The sequence below is a fragment of the Engraulis encrasicolus genome, chromosome 13 (assembly GCF_034702125.1).
Source record: "Engraulis encrasicolus isolate BLACKSEA-1 chromosome 13, IST_EnEncr_1.0, whole genome shotgun sequence".
Classification (NCBI taxonomy): Eukaryota; Metazoa; Chordata; class Actinopteri; order Clupeiformes; family Engraulidae; genus Engraulis; species Engraulis encrasicolus.
In genome coordinates this window covers 33,345,835-33,364,196 of record NC_085869.1, presented here as the reverse complement: position 1 = coordinate 33,364,196, position 18,362 = coordinate 33,345,835, and the positions used below count along the sequence as shown (strand labels likewise).

The 18,362-nt window shown below is 47.0% G+C and overlaps 1 protein-coding gene across 1 annotated transcript in view; it reads left to right on the top strand.

Annotated features, from left to right (window-relative positions):
• The window catches only part of spegb (striated muscle enriched protein kinase b), a 111,648-nt gene that overhangs the window by 81,017 nt on the left and 12,269 nt on the right, over positions 1–18,362 (top strand). Inside the window, exons 21-37 of the mRNA XM_063213764.1 lie at positions 604–772; positions 1,611–1,710; positions 3,413–3,613; positions 6,013–6,070; positions 6,425–6,502; positions 6,917–7,089; positions 7,187–7,213; positions 7,440–7,592; positions 7,764–7,806; positions 8,024–8,092; positions 8,290–10,527; positions 11,094–11,703; positions 12,279–12,431; positions 13,024–13,140; positions 14,922–15,089; positions 16,937–17,059; positions 18,081–18,248. Coding sequence (XP_063069834.1) covers positions 604–772; positions 1,611–1,710; positions 3,413–3,613; positions 6,013–6,070; positions 6,425–6,502; positions 6,917–7,089; positions 7,187–7,213; positions 7,440–7,592; positions 7,764–7,806; positions 8,024–8,092; positions 8,290–10,527; positions 11,094–11,703; positions 12,279–12,431; positions 13,024–13,140; positions 14,922–15,089; positions 16,937–17,059; positions 18,081–18,248 — 4,648 coding nt within the window. The remainder of the gene's footprint in view (positions 1–603; positions 773–1,610; positions 1,711–3,412; positions 3,614–6,012; positions 6,071–6,424; positions 6,503–6,916; positions 7,090–7,186; positions 7,214–7,439; positions 7,593–7,763; positions 7,807–8,023; positions 8,093–8,289; positions 10,528–11,093; positions 11,704–12,278; positions 12,432–13,023; positions 13,141–14,921; positions 15,090–16,936; positions 17,060–18,080; positions 18,249–18,362) is intronic.

The window sequence follows — 18,362 nt, the reverse complement described above, 5'->3', positions numbered from 1 at the left end:
TCTCTCCACAAAACCACGTACTTCACTCCCCCCCCCCACACACACACACCACCACCCACCCCTCTCTGTTCAATCTCAGGCATGTCTCTAAAAGCAACACAACAACACTGAAAGAGAAGCCTTGCTTATCCACACTCAATTATGCAGTGTTAATTCAACACGCAGAGAACAGTACCAACCCTCTGTGTGTTAAGTCATGCTTTCTAAGTGTTGGACTAACAGTGCTTAAAAAAATTGATATTTACCTTCCTTCTATTTATGTCATCCTCAAACAGCCATTATGCATTGGTCACAAAGGGATGCCAATTTAAACCTTTAGCTCTATTGAGTAATGCAATTGATAAACGCAATCTCCCTACCTCCCACTTGCTGTCATGTTATAGGGCAAACAGAGAAATGGAAAACAATTTACACAGAGTGGATAACCATCGTGTGTGTGTGTGTGTGTGTGTGTGTGTGTGTGTGTGTGTGTGTGTGTGTGTGTGTGTGTGTGTGTGTGTGTGTGTGTGTGTGTGTGTGTGTGTGTGTGTGTGTGTGTGTGTGTGTGTGTGTGTGTGTGTGTGTGTGTGTGTGTGTGTGCGCGTGCGTGCGTGGGCATTACAGGATGACGTCCTGCTGGCGGAGAGCAGTCACTACACGTTTGTGTACGACGATAACGAGTGTTCGCTGGTGGTGCTCAACACTCGTGCGGACGACTCCGGGGTCTACACCTGCACGGCCAAGAACCTGGGAGGCTCCATCTCCTGCAAGGCCGAGCTCACCGTTCACACAAGTGAGACATATCATACTGTACAGCCACATCAAAAGAAGGAAGGTCCCGAGGCCATTTTGCTTAGTGCCTTTGTTTTCTTTGTGCCACACGCACCGACTGTAGGTACAAATGAAACAAAGGACTAAGCAGAGTTTTCCATAGTTCCGATAATAATGTCCGATAATACTGCTGGAAATTCATTGCTATGCTAAGGCTATGGTACGTGGGGGAGGGTCATGAAACGTCCAAAAGGGTGTCCCCGCTGAAAAGGTTTGGTATCATACCCAATGGAACTGATCCTTAGGGGCCGCAATGCAGTTGATCCTAGCCATTTTTTGTCGATAACTTTTGCTACTTTGTCCCTTCTATCCGCGACCCCCTTTCGGTACCTCTGCGAACACCCTAAGGGTTGCGAACCCCAGCTTGGGAACCACCTGCTGTATGTGAGAGCAGCAATCTTACTCTGTTCCAGACCAAAACAAATTGTTTGCTTAGACTGGGCTCCTCTTCAAAGTCGGGGATAACTACATTTTTTGGAAGTAATCAAACCTGTTTATCACTTTCTAAATAAACTGCTGTTACGTTTGGTTGTTTTTGTTTTTGGTTCTACGTCGATTCCGCTCCTGGACATAATTATTAGTCCTTTTCCCCAGTCACCCCTCAGGCCATTTACCACATCCAAAATCCAAAACCACTGAGGATGACACAGATTAAGAAGAGGCGATAGGTAATTTGTCGCAAACAACCAAATTGAAGCGGACAGGGACATGACAGTTCTGCCGGGCCTTCCAATTATTTTGAAAGTGAGGGCCTGATTGGATTTGGTGATTATGTTTATATTTATTTTTGCGGCCCACAGCCAAGAAGGAGTGCGAGGATGTCATGGAGGATGAGCAGTCCATCCTGAGGAAGATGCGCCGGCTGACGGACTATTATGATGTGCACAAAGAGATCGGGAGGTGAGTCAGGAGTATAATAATATACCTGCTTTACTGAACTGACAGCAACACACACACACACACACACACACACACACACACACACACACACACACACACACACACACACACACACACACACACACACACACACACACACACACAGGCTTCCTTTCTGTAAAATATGTAAATGTCTATTAATGCGGACATCAGTATTCTTCAGATGATGACTGATGAAGCTTTTCGTATTGTTTTGATCTTAACTCCGGTAGGCTTCCATGCTGTTGATGGAACCTGCATACATTCTTCTGCCCTGCAGTTGAAGAAGCAACATGCATGTGTCTAACACATATCTGAGCTGAAAACATTTTAGGAAACTATCACTGAATGATATCACGCCCAAGTAGTTACATGTCTATACAATAATTATAAAACCTGATTATTATGTTGTGTGTTCGAAACATAGCTTTACACGTTGTTGCAGCTGTTATTTTAAGTAATTTGAATCTCAAAGTCAAATAGCTTACAGTGCCACGTAGACAATTATAACTGCAGTGCAACTGTGGGTATGTCACAACACCCACGGGACACCTATGGGCTTTATGTCACAGGGTGAACTTTTAAAAGCAGATAATGACACTGTGTACAACAAAGCACCTTGGCACTGATGCGGCAACCCTGTGATTTGTCAGGCTGGAGAAAAAAAAACAACAAGCGCATTCGCCACCACCACAGACTTGGATAGCTGTTTACCCATATCTCAGCTCTGCACGCTGTCATTTCTCTCCCCTATTGTAATTATAATCCCCACACCCCACTGCTGACTCTCTCTCTCTCTCTCTCTCTCTCTCTCTCTCTCTCTCTCTCTCTCTCTCTCTCTCTCTCTCTCTCTCTCTCTCTCTCTCTCTCTCTCTCTCTCTCTCTCTCTCCCTCTCTCTGTTTTTCTCTGTTTCTCTGAGTCTGACTTTCTCAGTTTGACTCTTTCAGCATGAGGCTCTTTCTCTCACTGTCTCACTCTGTCTCTCTTTCAGTCTGACTGTCTTTCTCTCTCTCAAATTCAAATTCAAATTCAAATTCAAATTCAAATTCAAATATGCTTTATTGGCATGCCTGTTCATGTCAGTGTTGCCAAAGCTTACAAACAACATCAAAATGGGTAACTGAACATTACGTCATTACGGTCTCTCTCTCTCTCTCTCTCTCTCTCTCTCTCTCTCTCTCTCTCTCTCTCTCTCTCTCTCTCTCTCTTCTCTTCCTCTCTGCTGTCTCTAATCCTCACCATATGACTGGCTGTAGAGCCTATACAATATTTTTTAACCGTTCAGCTTCTGTTAACATGATCAATACACGATGGCACAAGTATTTCATTATTTACTTGGAATACAAATGCGCACACAGTTAATAACATGATGAACTATCTATTTTGAAAGGCAGATGAACATGAAACGGCAGAACAAAAAGGCAGATGAGCATCAATCGACATGAAACAGCACACTGAAATGAAAATTGGACTGTAGCCTACTGTCCTTCTAATCTGTTATCTTCCACCGTGAGGCAACTTGAAATATATGCTGTATAATACCAAATAGCTAAAAAAAAGAATGAAGAGATCTAATATCTGACCTCTTACCGAAGACCTGCCACCATTGTAATGTCCTCATTTTCATGGAAATTGAAAAGAAGTAGGAAAAAGGTAATTGTCTGTGTCTGCCTTGTCCTCCAGGGGCGCTTTCTCCTATGTGAAGGCGGTGATGCAGAAAGCGGGGAAGATGGAATACGCAGCCAAGTTCATCTCGGCTCGCGCCAAGAAGAAGAGCTCAGCCCTGCGCGAGATGAGCCTGCTGTCGGACCTGGACCACGAGAGGATCCTTTACTTCCACGACGCCTTCGAGACCAAGAGGGCCGTCATCATCATCACAGAGATGTATCCTTTCCTTTGCAGCCAGCAGGGTCCCCCAAGCCAGTTAAATATAAAAAGTTAATTTGCCCCGCTACCTTAAGTTTGTAAGTTAACTCAACTGAACTTGAGGTTTTCTGACAGACTTACAAACTTAAAGGGATACTGTCCCATTTTTGGATATAAGCTCATATTACACTTCCCCTTGAGTTAAATAATTGAGTTTTGCCTTCCTGCTGTATTTTCTACCTTTCTCTGAGAATGGCAGTGCAAATTTCTCCTCCATGCTAGCAGTTAACATTGAGTCCTATGAGACCAGTTGGCGGCTAACTGGTCTCCTAGGAGTCAATGTTAACTGCTAGCTTGGAGGTAAAATTTGCACTGCCATAATCAGAGAACAGTTGAAAGTACAGGAGAAAGGTAAACATCAATTATTTAACTCAAGGAGATATGTAATATGAGCCAATTTCCAAAAATGGGACAGTATCACTTTAAGGCAACAGGGTAACTTACTTTTTTTGTTTAACTGGCTGCAAAGTTTTACAGTTTTGGCAACAAACATATTGTATATTCCTCATTATTTTATATGGAAATATATTTAGCAGTGGTATGATATTTCAGTGCATGAATATACTAAAATAATATAGCATCACATTATCATTGCCATCCTTTCCAGCCAGCTGGGTGCCCATACTCAACAAAGGCGGGGGTGCTGCTCAGTTGCAAATGATGGGCAATAGTATTATTTGCTTTTTTTAAAAAGGGGGGGTGGTGGCAGGCTTATGATAAAGTCAAGAGGGCGTTTGTAGGTTTATGATGAGGTCAAGGGGGCATTGGTTTAAAAAAAAGGTTGACAATCACTGGATTAGGGAATGTTTCCATCCCTCCATTCTATGGGATCCTCATGCAGCTTATCTGAGTTACAGTACGGCAGAGGAAGATGGCACTGGCAGAAGAGAAGAAGGGAACCCATTTTAAAATGCCAAGGAGAAAGAGAGATGAAGAGAGAGAAAAGTGGTCAAGTGAAAGAGAAATGTGTGCAACTTCCTCTGTCATTCCAACTATCACATCATACATCATCATCGGAGCTGTAGTATGGCAGGATTACCGATGATTAAAAACCAGCAGCCAAAGGACCAGATGCAAAGACAGCGCCTTTCTTTCAGTCTGTATAATAGTGTGTGAGTGTTGAGAATCACCAGCCAGTGTGTCAGGATTCAGTGATGGCTGGTGCTGGCACAGTCGTTGGGGGTGCAAATCCCCCCCTGTCTTCTCACCGCATGTGTCTGTGGGCGGTAAGTGGCGGCGGTGTCAGGGTGTGATGTCTGATACCCATCTCACACCTGCCGCAGTCCCACAGCTGGCCAAGAGCCATGCATCACTCTCCTCTCTTCTCTTCTCTTCTCTTCTCTTCTCTTCTCTTCTCTTCTCTTCTCTTCTCTTCTCTTCTCTTCTCTTCTCTCCTCCCCTGTCTTCTCTTCTCTTCTCTTCTCTTCTCTCCTCCCCTGTCTTCTCTTCTCTTCTCTTCTCTTCTCTTCTCTTCTCTTCTCTTCTCTTCTCTTCTCTTCTCTTCTCTTCTCTTCTCTTCTCTTCTCTTCTCTTCTCTTCTTCTTCTCTCTCTTCTTCTCTTCTCTTCTCTTCTCTTCTCTTCTCTTCTCTTCTCTCCTCTCTTCTCTTCTCTTCTCTTCTCTTCTCTCCTCTCTTCTCTTCTCTTCTCTTCTCTTCTCTTCTCTTCTCTCCTGTCTACTCCTCTCCTCCTCTCTCATCTTCTCTTAATTTCTCTTCTCTTTTCCTATCTTCTCTTCTCTTCTCTCTTCTGTTCTTCTCTTCATTTTCTTCTCTCTTCCTCTCCTCTCCTCTCCCCTCCTCTTCTCTCCTCTCCTCTCTTCTCTCTCATCTCCCCTCCCCTCCTCTCCTCTCCTCCCTTGTGAATACCCTGTCAGGTCCACTTAGTGTTCAGACTCCTCAGGCCGGTAGGTAGCCTCTGCTCTGCTTGTTTTCAAGCTGCTGAAGGTTATAGCCATAACCACACACTTACACAATCACTCACTCTTCCCCACAACTGGAGTCTTGCTTGCTTGCTTGCTTGTGCACACACAAACACACACACACACACACACACACACACACACACACACACACACACACACACACACACACACACACACACACACATATTTCCACAAGCACACAGTGCATTTACCTGTCGTGACGTAACTGTGATGGAACACACACACACACACACACACACACACACACACACACACACACACACACACACACACACACACACACACACACACACACACACACACACACACACACACACACACACACACACACGCAGAGCCATATTTACACGAGCACACAGTGCATTTACCTGCCGTGACGTAACTGTGAGTGATGCCCTTGACAAAGTGTCCCAGGTGCCATGAGGAACTCCTGGAGAGGATGACTAAGAAATCTGCCGTGATGGAGTCAGACGTGAGTAGACTAGACTTCCATGACCTTCTCCATGCCATTTACCTGTAAACTGTGGTGGCGGCGGCAACCTTGCTCAAAGTGTAAAAAAACCTCACTCTCTTGCCAATGCCAGTTTATTGCACAATTTTCAGGCCACTGTGATGAATTTCTCTTCAAAAATAGAAGGAGCGTATGCTCGCAACACCATCAACTCTCTGCAAAACCTTTTAATCTTGCCTTGTGTCTTAACCTTTTTCTGTTTTTTTTAAATGTATTTTTCCTCTCGCAATGAATATTTAGAAGCATTCACATCCTGTGATGTTTATTTGATGTGACGTAAGAAGAGTGAATTTATTTCTCGATGTATTCCCTCAGATCCGCTCTAGTATCAGGCAGCTGCTGGAGGGCCTCAGCTATCTCCACGACCGCAACATCATGCATCTGGATATCAAGGTAGGCAACATTCATCCATTCCCTCTCCGCTTTCTCCCAGTTGCCTTATCTTTTCTGTCTCCAGTTCTTCTGAGCATAGATGATTGCGTCATATATCTAGGCATCATGTATACAGTATTTCTCAATGTAACTTTGTGTTTCTATGACACCAGTTCAAACTTGCTTAATCATTTGACCCTTTGAAATTGGCACCCTAATAGGACTCTTTCCTTTCATGCCCTTTCAAGACCTGGTGGTTGAAACCCCTTGGCATTTGTTTATGTGAACTATTCTCTAACATTAGATAAAGGCTGTTTTTAATGTTAGTCTTTGTCTCTATGCAATAGCCACCTTAGTTTGGCTCAATGGAATTGTTTTCACATCTGAGATTTTTTTTGTCGTTAATTCCAAACCATGCCTTTTCTTCTCTCCTAGCCCGACAACATTCTCATGGCAGACCCAATGAATGATCAAATTCGCATATGTGATTTTGGGAATGCAATGAAACACACTCCCGATGATTCGCAGTACTGCAAATACGGCACACCCGAGTTTGTGGCTCCGGAGGTCGTCAACCAGACCCCTGTTTCGAAGGCAACCGACATCTGGTAATGTGGCTGGTGATAGCTTATAAAGTAGCTGCTGTATATGGTATGTCATATCCTGTCATGCATCATGCTAATTTGATTTCCGTATTTTGCACAGGCCGGTTGGAGTCCTGACCTATTTGTGGTATGTTCTTTTATTATTTTGTAAGTCTTATAAGTCATATTTTGTTGATGGCCAGAAAAAAAATAGATCAATAATTTAATTTCCGTTGCATTCAGTCATAAAATGTATTCTTCTTTTTGTGTTTTACATTTTACAAAGCATAAAATTGTTGGAATTTCAATATTAGATTAATGCTTTTGCCTTTTTGTAAACACATGATTGATTATGCACGTCATGTTTTCCATAGCCTGACTGGGGTCTCTCCTTTTGCTGGGGAGAACGACAGGAGCTCTGTCCTCAATATCAGGAACTATAACGTGGCCTTTGAAGAGAGCATGTTCGCTGACCTGTGTCCCGAGGCCAAGGGCTTCGTTATCAAACTGCTGGTGGCTGATAAAGTGTAAGTCCCAAAGCCCAGCCTCAAGTCGGGGCGTTTCACATCATGGCTGTATTCAAATCTCGGAACTGAGATGTGGCTTAATTTCTTGTAACTGATCTGATCTCAACTAACTACGGTACAATGTGACATTTTTTCATATTTTATTATTTATGCTTTTTATTCAATTTGCAGGAGACCTGATACGAGTGAATGTCTCCGTCACCCCTGGTTTAAGGTAAATTTTGAAACCCATCATGAGCTGAAATCATCACCAACCATTAATCTGTGACTGACTACAATTAGAATGTACGTTAGTCATGAAAGTTAATTGCGCAAACCCCAAAGTCAACTCGATGGATTTCCATACATGTTTCATTTATTTGTTACAGCCCCTATGCATTCAATGGTTTAATTTAATTAAGGTCATTTTTTACCTATCCTGACTCTTTTAGATTCTGAATAAAGGAAAATCAATCAGCACAGAGTTCCTAAAGAAATTCCTGTCCAGGAGGAAATGGCAGGTAAGTGAGAGTCTGCACACAGTTGTGCATGTATTCACACTTGGGAATCAATCACCACTATGTTTAATTGAGACCCTGCTAGTGATCTCAAAGCTTTCATGTTTTCTTATCTATTCCGAGTGACTAACTGTCAGCTGCAGATATCTTAATTACATCTGTGCTTGTGCTCCCCCACCCCCACACCCCTCATCCCCCAGCGATCTCTCATCAGCTACAAGTCTAAAATGGTGATGAGATCCATCCCGGAGTTGCTGGATGACTCCTCCAGTCACGTGTCCATCGCCATCCCTAAACACCTCCGAGAAGGTGGCAGCGGCTCCCCGCCTCCCTCCTCTTCCTCCGACTCGGACGAGGACATCGAGGAGCTGCCCTTCATCCCCATGCCCTTGAACCTGGGCTTCTCCGGCTCCAGGGTCTCCCTCACCGACATCCCGGCCGAAGACGAGGCCTCCAGGAAGACCAACGGGTCTGTGGAGGCCTCAGCAGCGGCAGCAGCAGCAGTGGTCAACCAGGGTCAGGAGCCCATGGAGTGTGAGCCAACAGAAAAGGACGCGGAGGTTAGTGACGGAGGGGACGCCTCCTCGGCTAGAGGACGGGGGAGGAAGAGACCGACCCAGGACGACGGGAAGGGGTCCTCGGACGACGAGCCGAGCGATCTGGCCCAGCGGCTGGCAGATCACCCGAAGAGGCCTTTGCGCAGGGGCTCCAGCATGGACTCCGACAAGCCCGAAGGGGCCAGCCGAAAGAGAGGCGAGCTCCGTCGAGGCGGCTCTGCCGACAGCGCACTGGCGCTCCGCATCAGCCCAGAAGAGGGCGCCAGGGAGGGAGGCGCGGGCGCCGACGACGGCCGACGGGTCCTGAAGAAAGCCGTGTCCATGGAGCTGCCGCGCAGGAGCGCCAGCCCCGGAGCCGGGAGCCTGAGCCAGGAGGACTACGCCCTGAAGCTGGAGCTGATGAGGCAGCGGCTGCTGAGAGGCGGCCGGGTGGACAGCAAGATGGGCGGCCTGCGGGGACCCCTGCTGGACAACCTGGGCATCAGCGCTGCCGACGACCGGCGCTTGAGGCGCGTGGGCCCCGCTCCGCTGGTCAGGGCGGCGTCCACCGATTCGCCCCGGGACGACGTGCCCAAGACCAAGGTGCTGCGCAAGAGCGCCTCCTTCAGCCAGGGCGACACGGAGCCCATACCGCTGCACCGCCGCATGGGCGCGCCGCTGGAGATCCCCCTGGCCCAGATCGAGGAGAGGAGGCTGCAGGAGGCCGCGTCCATGTCCAACCTGGCCGTCGACGTCCGGCCCGTCACACCCAAGCCTCCATCGCCCGCACCATCGCCGGTGGTGGAGAGACAGCAGGAGGTGGTCATGAAGGAGCAGCAGCAGGTGGTGGTGCAGGAGAAAGCTCAGGTTGTGGAGCGGGTGGAGAGCAGGCCAGTGGTGGAGGAGGTGACCGCGATGGAGACGGCGTCGGCGGTGGTGGTGGTCCCGGAAGTGAGAGTGGTGGAACCGGTAGAAGAAGAAGAAGAGGAAGAGGCTGTTGTTGTCGTGGTTGCGCCAGAGCCACCAAGGATGGAGGAGCCACCCCAGGCGGTTCAGAAGGTGATGCAGAGGGCCACCACGCCCAGCATGCTCCAAAGAAGTGTGATCGAGGAGAAAATCGAGGAGGTGGATGAAGAGGAAGAGGAGAAAGAAGCAGAAGCAGCAGTAGTAGCTGCAGCAGAGGTAGTAGTTGTAGCAGCAGAGGAGAAGAAAGAAGAGGAGGTGAAGGAAGAGACCAAAGAAGACGAACCGATGCCAGAAGCTACAGATAGAGAGGCGTACATGCCGATGGACGACCCCGACGACCTCTACCCGGCCGTGCGACCTTCCGACATGTCCATGTCCTCCAGCAGCTCCGTCGCCATGGCGCCATCGGCTCAGAGGACCGCGGTCGTCACCACCTTCGTCACGCCGTCGCCGAGTCGCGTGGTGCTCCCGGACGGCAGGATGTCGGCCTACGCCAGCATCATGCAGACCATCGCGGTACCAGCCGACGGCAGTCCTGCACCAGAGTCAAGTCCGGCACCGGCGCCAACACCCGTCTATTCATCCGTGCCGGTCTACTCGCCCGTTCACCAATCCATGCCAAACCTCGTCAACCCGTACAACCTTGTCAAGCCGGAAACCATGCGCACCAGGGAGCACCCGGCCGTGTTCTCCAGGGTGGCGTCCACGGAGCACCTCAACAAAGAGCCCAGTCCACCCAAGACCCCCTTGCCTCGACGCTCCCCGACCAAGGAGAGCACACCGGCCGTGGCCGGGGCTGGGGCTGGGACTGTGGCCGGCACCCCCATCACGGACATCGCCTCCGAGGAGGTCTTCGAGACCCGCTTCAAGAAGCGAGAGTCGTCCCTGACGCGCACCCTCAGGCGTCTGCCCTGGAGGTCCGACTCTGAGGAGAAGGTAATGAATGGGTAGATTAGATGTTTGTTATTTGGATTATCACAGTTTTGTGTATGTGTGTGTGTGTGTGTGTGTGTGCGTATGGGCACCTTGGGTGTGTATAGGTGCCTTGCATGGTAGCCTTCAGAGTTGGTGTGTGTCTGTGTGTGTGTGTGTGTGTGTGTGAGAGAGAGTGTGTGTGTGTGTGTGTGTGTGTGTGTGTGTGTGTGTGTGTGTGTGTGTGTGTGTGTGTGTGTAAAAGTCCTATGTTTTGATACTGTGCCATATTAGTAAGCATCTAGTATCTTTACACTGGTCCAGGGACTGTAACCAATACCCTGTATAGTATCTGTAAGTCACTTTGGATCAAAGCACCAGCAAGTGTAACGTAATGCAATACACAGATTAAGACGGTAGCGGGCCCCTAGGCTAGACCCACCCCTCCCCTCCCCTCAATGCAAATTCGATGAGACATGAAGTTGCTTTGACATCGTCATAATTCTGATCCAGGAATGAGTATTACCAAGACTGATAACTCATCTGGTCAACAATTCAGCAGTTATTGATTGACTTTTGATTGTTGGAAGGTGGTGGTGGTGTCCCCCGAAGACGAGAGCGAGCAGGTGTACCGGCCCGTGGGTGGCGTGGCAGGCGGCCCGCTGGAGTTCAATGCCCGCCGCCTGGAGGAGAAGTCCAAGTCGGTGCAGGACCTGCGCGAGGCCCAGAAGGACCCCAGCTTCATGAGGAGGCTCTCCATGCGCCTGCGGAGAACCCCCTCCGAGGAGAAGATCAAGGAGGCCAAGGGGGAGGAGGAGCAGGACACCAGCTCCTCCAGGCGCAGGCTCTCCTGGGCCTCCCTGGGCCGCCGCAACTCCCAGGAGAAGAAGGAGGTGGAGATGCAGAGGATGGACGGAGGGGTGGAGACACCCGCGGACACTCCGGCCGTGAGCGACGCCAGGAAGCAGCCTACCGAGTCCCCCGTGCTGGCCATGCGCAAGAAGATCGGCTCCACCGTGGCCGGGATCTCCCAGAGGATCCGGAGCTTCTCGGAGGAGAGGAGGACCAGGACGGAGGAGAGCGCGGAGAGGAGAGAGGAGAGGAGGCCCTTCCTGTCCCTGCTCAGGCGCTCCTCCTCCGGCCAGACGGGCTCCCAGGAGTCCCTGGAGTCCATGGGCAGCATGCAGTCCGAGTCTAAAGGTACAGATTATGCAGAATTACACATATTATGAAATATATGCATGGAATATACGAAAGTTATAGAATCGTGAATATCACATTACATACTAATATATAGTACATAAGGTTTACAGTATATTAACAATATAAGTATGCAAAATATTTCTATACTAAAAGTTCAAATTCCAACTGTGCAAAGAAATACAAAAACATCAGTCATATGAGTGGGCCCAGGACAGTGCAATATCTCACCCTCATATACTACAACAGAATGTGTGCAGGAACATTTCAACTGCCATACAATCGGAATGAGGCCTTGTGAAATTTGAGTCTGTTAAGTGCCCATTTTTCAATTAATTAATATTGAGCTCGGCCCGCGACTTTGTCCCAGATTTTGATTTTGGCCCACTGTGAATTAGAGATTGACATCCCTGGTCTACAGGGTGACTCTTCAGAGATAGATACAGATAGCCACTGATTCCCAGACCAGAATTAAAAACAAAGAAGTGTCGCTATGTTTTACTAAAATGGACCTGGATAAATTATAATATTCTCTGAGTTTTTCACTAATTCATTCATTTTTTATGTCTTTGTAGCAGGTGCAGAGACGGAGCGACGGTCACGTTGGGACAGGTGGGGGCTGGGCAGGAGCAAGCGGGACAAGACGGTGTCCCAGCCAGACATCCCCGCCGCCATCACCAGGGAGAACGGCTCGCTGCGCTCCCGCCAATACTCACGGCTGGCCTCAGGTGCGCCCCCCGTCCCGCCTCGCCTCGCCTCACCTCGTCTCGCCCACCTTAATCCCATTTCTATTGGAAAATGGCTGCTGTGAGATTGGGAACACATGGGGCCATGCTGTTCCTTCTCACTGTGTCTGCCCTGCTGATCAGCTTGCCATATGCCACACACAATACATCTTCATATGTCACACTGTGTTGTTGTCAGTAAGGTGAATGGAATGAAAATAACCTTGCGCAGTAAGAAAAGCAGCTCATCAATCTATTGCACAACTCTATAAGGCTCTCACCACGCTGCCTCGCACGTCATCTCTTTATGGTTTGGACTGTCTCTCTCTCTCTCTCTCTCTCTCTCTCTTACTCTACTCTTTGTCTACTCTTCTCTTTTTCTTTCTGTCTTTCTTTCTTTCTTTTTTCATTTCTTTCGTTTGTTCATTCTTTCTTTCATATTTTGTCTTTTGTCTTTTGTATTTTCTGATTTTCACTTTCGCTCTCTCTCTCTCTCTCTCTCTCTCTCTCTCTCTCTCTCTCTCTCTCTCTCTCTCTCTCTCTCTCTCCCTCATCTCTCTCTTTCTCTCTCTCTCTCTCTCCTCTCTCCTATCAGACTTCCCTCCTGTGTTCCACATTAAGTTGAGGGACCATGTCCTGCTGGAGGGGGATCCAGTCACTCTGAGCTGCCTGCCGGCTGGCAGCCCCCACCCACACATCCAGTGGAGGAAAGGTACAGTACTCTTCAATCCCTCCCTCCCTCTGTTCCCAACACTCCTACACTCCCGCTACTTAGACAGCAGAGAGAAGGGAAGAGAAAAGAGCACACAGCGCGACGCAGCGGGGGCGTGTTAACTTTATATGTTCCTCAAACACAGCTCACAGTCTCAGCTTTTCTGCACTGCTTCATCTGCATTCAGTGGAGATGGCTGTTATCTTTACAGCAAAACCTACATTTTGAAACCCCCTGCTTTCATTTTGTATGCAGGCTGTTTGTTTTTCCTTTATATAATTTTGCCGTCATACACATACTGTGCGTCTGGTAGCCCCATAATGCACGCCGTTCCACTAGTGGAACGCTGTAATAGTCATTGAAAAGTTAACTACTATAGTGCTGCCCTACTATGACTTTACACAGGTAGGGCCTTTAGTAATGCACTATGAGTTGGTCATTGTCATTCTGGTAACAGCAATTTATAACGCTGCATTTTATTTATTTAAAAAAATACATTTTTTAGGGGATTTTTTGCCCTTATTTTTGGTAGGACAGTATGAGAGATGACAGGAAGTGAGTGGGAGAGAGAGATGGGAGAGGATCGAGAAATGATCTCAGGCAGGAATCGAACCCGGATCCCCAGCGTAACAGTGCAGTGCCCTACCATTTGAGCCACAGCAGGGCCTATAACGTTGTGTTGTAGCTGGTTAAGGGGTTTTTCTCCGAAAATACATTAAAAAAAATATTGATTATGTAGCATTTTTTGTGTGATTTGAAGTAGCATTAACCACTGGCAGTAAGGCCAGCTTCCGAGTACAGCATCCCCCCAAGCGTCTTGCGAGTTGGCTGCGGTTTAGAGTAAAGAAAGGGTCATGCTGAGGTTTTCTCTGAGATTAATGAATGTGTGAACACATTTTGCAGAACTCAGCCTTTTCTAAGTGTCCCCTTTTAGTGCGCGCACCCTGTAGTTGGTTACAGATGCCTAGTCTATCTGTAATCTTTGTGCTGACATGGCTACTGCATAGCAGTGGGTTTGTTTTTGGCCATCTTTGTGGTGCGAAATGTCACCTTGCCTCAACTGTCATCCATTTCTGGCGCAGAGCTAGGGCTGGAGCTTACGTTTTACACTGTAAACATAAGCATATTTTAAACACCCGAGCCAAGAGCTTTGATTGTTCCACCAGAGCCGAAATTACCCAAAACGTACAAGAGGGGAGGGGAGGGGAGAAGAGGAGAGGGAGGGGAGAGGATGTTTTGATTTTTAACACCCATTTATTTTGAATCATGCCACTAGTTAAAAAGGTGCAATACACTCCATTGACAACCTCACAAACAGTGGGACTAGAGAGGAACTCCCTCTCCTTCACAACATCTTTATCACTTGAAAATAAGTCTACTGCCATGATGAACTGCTCAGAGTCCCTTGTCCACACACCATTTATCTTCAAACATTGGGAGAGGAGAGGAGAGGAGAGGAGAGGGAGAGGGAGAGGGAGAGGGAGAGGGAGAGGAGAGGAGAGGGGAGGAGAGGAGAGGAGAGGAGCGGAGAGGAGAGAGGAGAGGAGAGGGAGAGGGAGAGGGAGAGGGAGAGGGAGAGGGAGAGGAAGGTGCTCACCACATTGTAGTTAGCTTTATTCTAGTTTTTAGCAGGTGCCTTAGGTTCAAATGGGTTCATTAAAAAAACATGTTCAGTCTACATGAAAAGGACAACTGCAGAAAAGGATAATTGCTGTCTTTTTTCAATTGCTGTTTCAATTTTCAATTGCTGTTTTTCTCCTTTTTTGTGTTCCGTTACCCAGATAAGCAAGCGCTGGAGATCGACGCCAGGATGAACATGATCTCCTGTCCCGACGGGCGCCAGCTGCTGATGATCATGAAGACCACCAAGAAGGACGCCGGGCTGTACGAGTGCGTGGCCACCAACCCACTGGCCTCCATCACCAGCTCCTGCACCCTCTCCCTCGCCCGTGAGTCCCACTGTCCAGTCCAGTGCTCCCAAACTTTTTCAGCGGGGTGACCCTTGTCTTGGGTTGATTTGTTGTTAATTATGAGTCACACTCTCTCATGTCCACACAAAAGGTCTCTCCTGTAGAGACAATAACGGCTAATCTAATATAATATAATATAATTTAATCCAATCTAATCTAAGGAGTTGTTTCTCCCTGCTCAGTTTGTTTCTCCCTGCTCAGCCAGTATAGTGGTTAACTGCTGCCCAGGCCTGAGGTTGGGGTCACACAACGCATGGGATGCGAGTCAATGTTGGCCTCCCCTCATTTTCTATGACCACCGGCCTTGCGACGCGAGACTCGATGCCATAGATCAGGGATGTCAAACTCACGCCCGGGGACCAAATCTGGCCCGGGAGATCATTTCGAATGTGTGTCACAGTTGTCCCACATACACCATTAATATACCGTATAACAATAAGATTTGAACATTAAATTGAATGTATCAGGGATAGGAGTGTGCCCAGGCCAGTGATACAGCTCACACTCATATGCAACAGGGCAGGCACAATTGAGCTATTATGGGAGTCTGTTTGTGAAATCTAAGTGTAAATATGAATATTTATCGCGTTTGGCCCGCAATTTTGTTCCAGATTTTGATTTTGGCCCTGTCATAGAAATCACAATTCAAACGTCTTTCTCTCATTTGCAATCGTGATGTTTAATGGGAGAAAGCCCCCTTCCCTACACACCAGGGCTTGACACTAATTTTATCACCCACCGGCCAGTGTGGCTGTATAATACAGGGAATATATGATACATATGTCAGACGAAGGAGTAAGCTGCCAGCCAAATTGGCTAGTGACACTGAAAGTATTACTAGTAATAGCCACAGCCAAGTTTTACCAGCATTTGGCCGGTTGGCAGGTTGGCAGGTGCCAGTGTCAAGCCCTGCTACACACGCACACACACACACACACACACACACACACACACACACACACACACACACACACACACACACACACACACACACACACACACACACACACACACACACACACACACACACACACACACACACACACACACAGGGTTTGTGGCCTTCAGTCAGCGCAAAGGTCCCCGGGAACTGTGGAAACTGCCTGTGTCTCTGAGTCTGATTGGTGTCACATGTGTTTCACCAGACTAACAGGGGCAGTCTAGCAATGCACCAACAGCAGCTGGCCCCATGTGTTGTGACGGGTGACAGCCAGAAGGGCGAAAGCCATCCACTACAAGTCCTTGGTTTGGTCTGAGATGTTTTGGGTTTAAGCTGGGAAATTATTTGATTGATATTTTTCTGTAAATGTCATGATTCTATCTTCATGTCAGGAGCAGTTTGCTGCAATTAAAAGTGCTGTGATTTGATTTAATAATGAAATGTGTCAACATTATAGGAATATGAATCTTGCAACATATGTCTGTTATCTGTTGACAGGCCGTATATTTAGTATTTTAAGTACCGGTACTGAAAGATGACCAAAAAACCTGATTTAATTGCAGAATTGCAATTTAAAATGTGCTGATGAAATGAACTGAAAACAATAAGAACTTTGAATGAAATCTTATTGTACTAATTTTGATCATGCATTCAGGTAATGTGCTGTGGGGTGGGGGGGACTATGGGCTAGGAAGTGGCTGGGTTTTAAAAAGAAATGAAAAACAACTCTATTCTCATGATGAGCTATAATCCTCTTCATTTACATTCTCTTTATTTTCTGTTTTCTTTATTCCTGGCACATTGAATAATGAGTATTCTTATGAGCAATGTAAATACATTTGATACATTTTTGATTGTTTGATTGATATATTTGAATCCATGGCAGGTCTTCCTAACCGTCCGGGCACCCCCGAGGTCCCCCAGCGCTACAGGAACACAGCCCTGGTGGTGTGGAGGCCCTCGGACACCATGGCCCCCTGCACCTACTCCCTGGAGAGGAAGAGCGAGGGTGGGTGACCCATCACCACCACCACCACCACATTCACTCAGCCTAGGACACATCTGCCTCTTTTCCACTGCCGTTTTTCTGGTGGGCCTACAGCTCAACACAGCACGACTCCTCCGCCTCCGCTTTTCGAATAGGCATGGCACAGCTCAATCGTAAAGTAAAAAGTGGTGGCCAAATCGTGCTGTGTCAAGCTGTATGCCTACCAGAAAATCGGCAGTGGAAAAGAGGCAATATAGCACTAGGACACGTATTAGTTTGTTTTATTTTTATTTTTCATTTCATTTTACTATTTTTTAAATATCGTTGTTCATCTAACTGTTAAGCACATTGAGATGCATGTCTTGTATGAACTGTGCTATGCAAATAGTATTGAAATGGTTATTATTACTATTATTATTATTAGGCTATATTTCTAAATAGCAGTTTTGACTTTCTATTTTTTCATTGTGTCTCTTTATGTGTTTAAACTAAGTGTGTGTGTGTGTGTGTGTGTGTGTGCGTGCGTGCGTGCGTTATAGTCACCACCATAGTAAAGCAGTCTGTTCCTAAGCTGTCTGAAGTGACACTGAGCTCCCATGTGTAGCTCTTTAGCACCACCATGTGGTTATATTCAGTAGAGATCTTTTTCTCTTATCCGCTTATGGAACCCAGTTGGTTATCACAGGATCATTGTTTCACAACGTCAGTTTTTAAATACTTTTTAAAAATACAATTTTAATGAATCTATTTACTAATCTATTTAAAAAATCTTACTTATTCTGCTGTTTTTGTAATTGAGGCCTTTTTACATTTTCTAACATACAGTACGTTTCACGTTAATCCACAAATGTGTTTTCCAAAACAGAATGGTCTTCCGTTTTTTTTTTTTTTTTAGTAAGCATGGCGTTCACCGTACCTTGTGCTACAATAATGAGAAAAACCTTTCTGGATCAAAACTCCATTTTCATTTAATGGAGTGCTGCTTTGATCAAGAAAGCGTCTTTTCTTTTCACCTTATTCAATGTTCTGTTCCACGTCACAGGTGACCCCAACTGGCTGATGGTGGCCACTGGTGTGGCAGACTGCTACTTCAACGTGACCGACCTCCCCCCCACCGGGGCCATCCGCTTCAGAGTGGCCTGTGTCAACAAGGCGGGTCAGGGGCCCTACAGCAACCTCTCAGAACAGGTGCTCCTGGAAACAGCTACAGGTACAGCATTTCTATTTATTTACTTTTATTTATTTTATTATTGCCATTTTTTACATTTTAATCTACTGTATGTTTTGTATGTTTGTTAGACTTGTCTGTTGCAGTTGTCTGTAT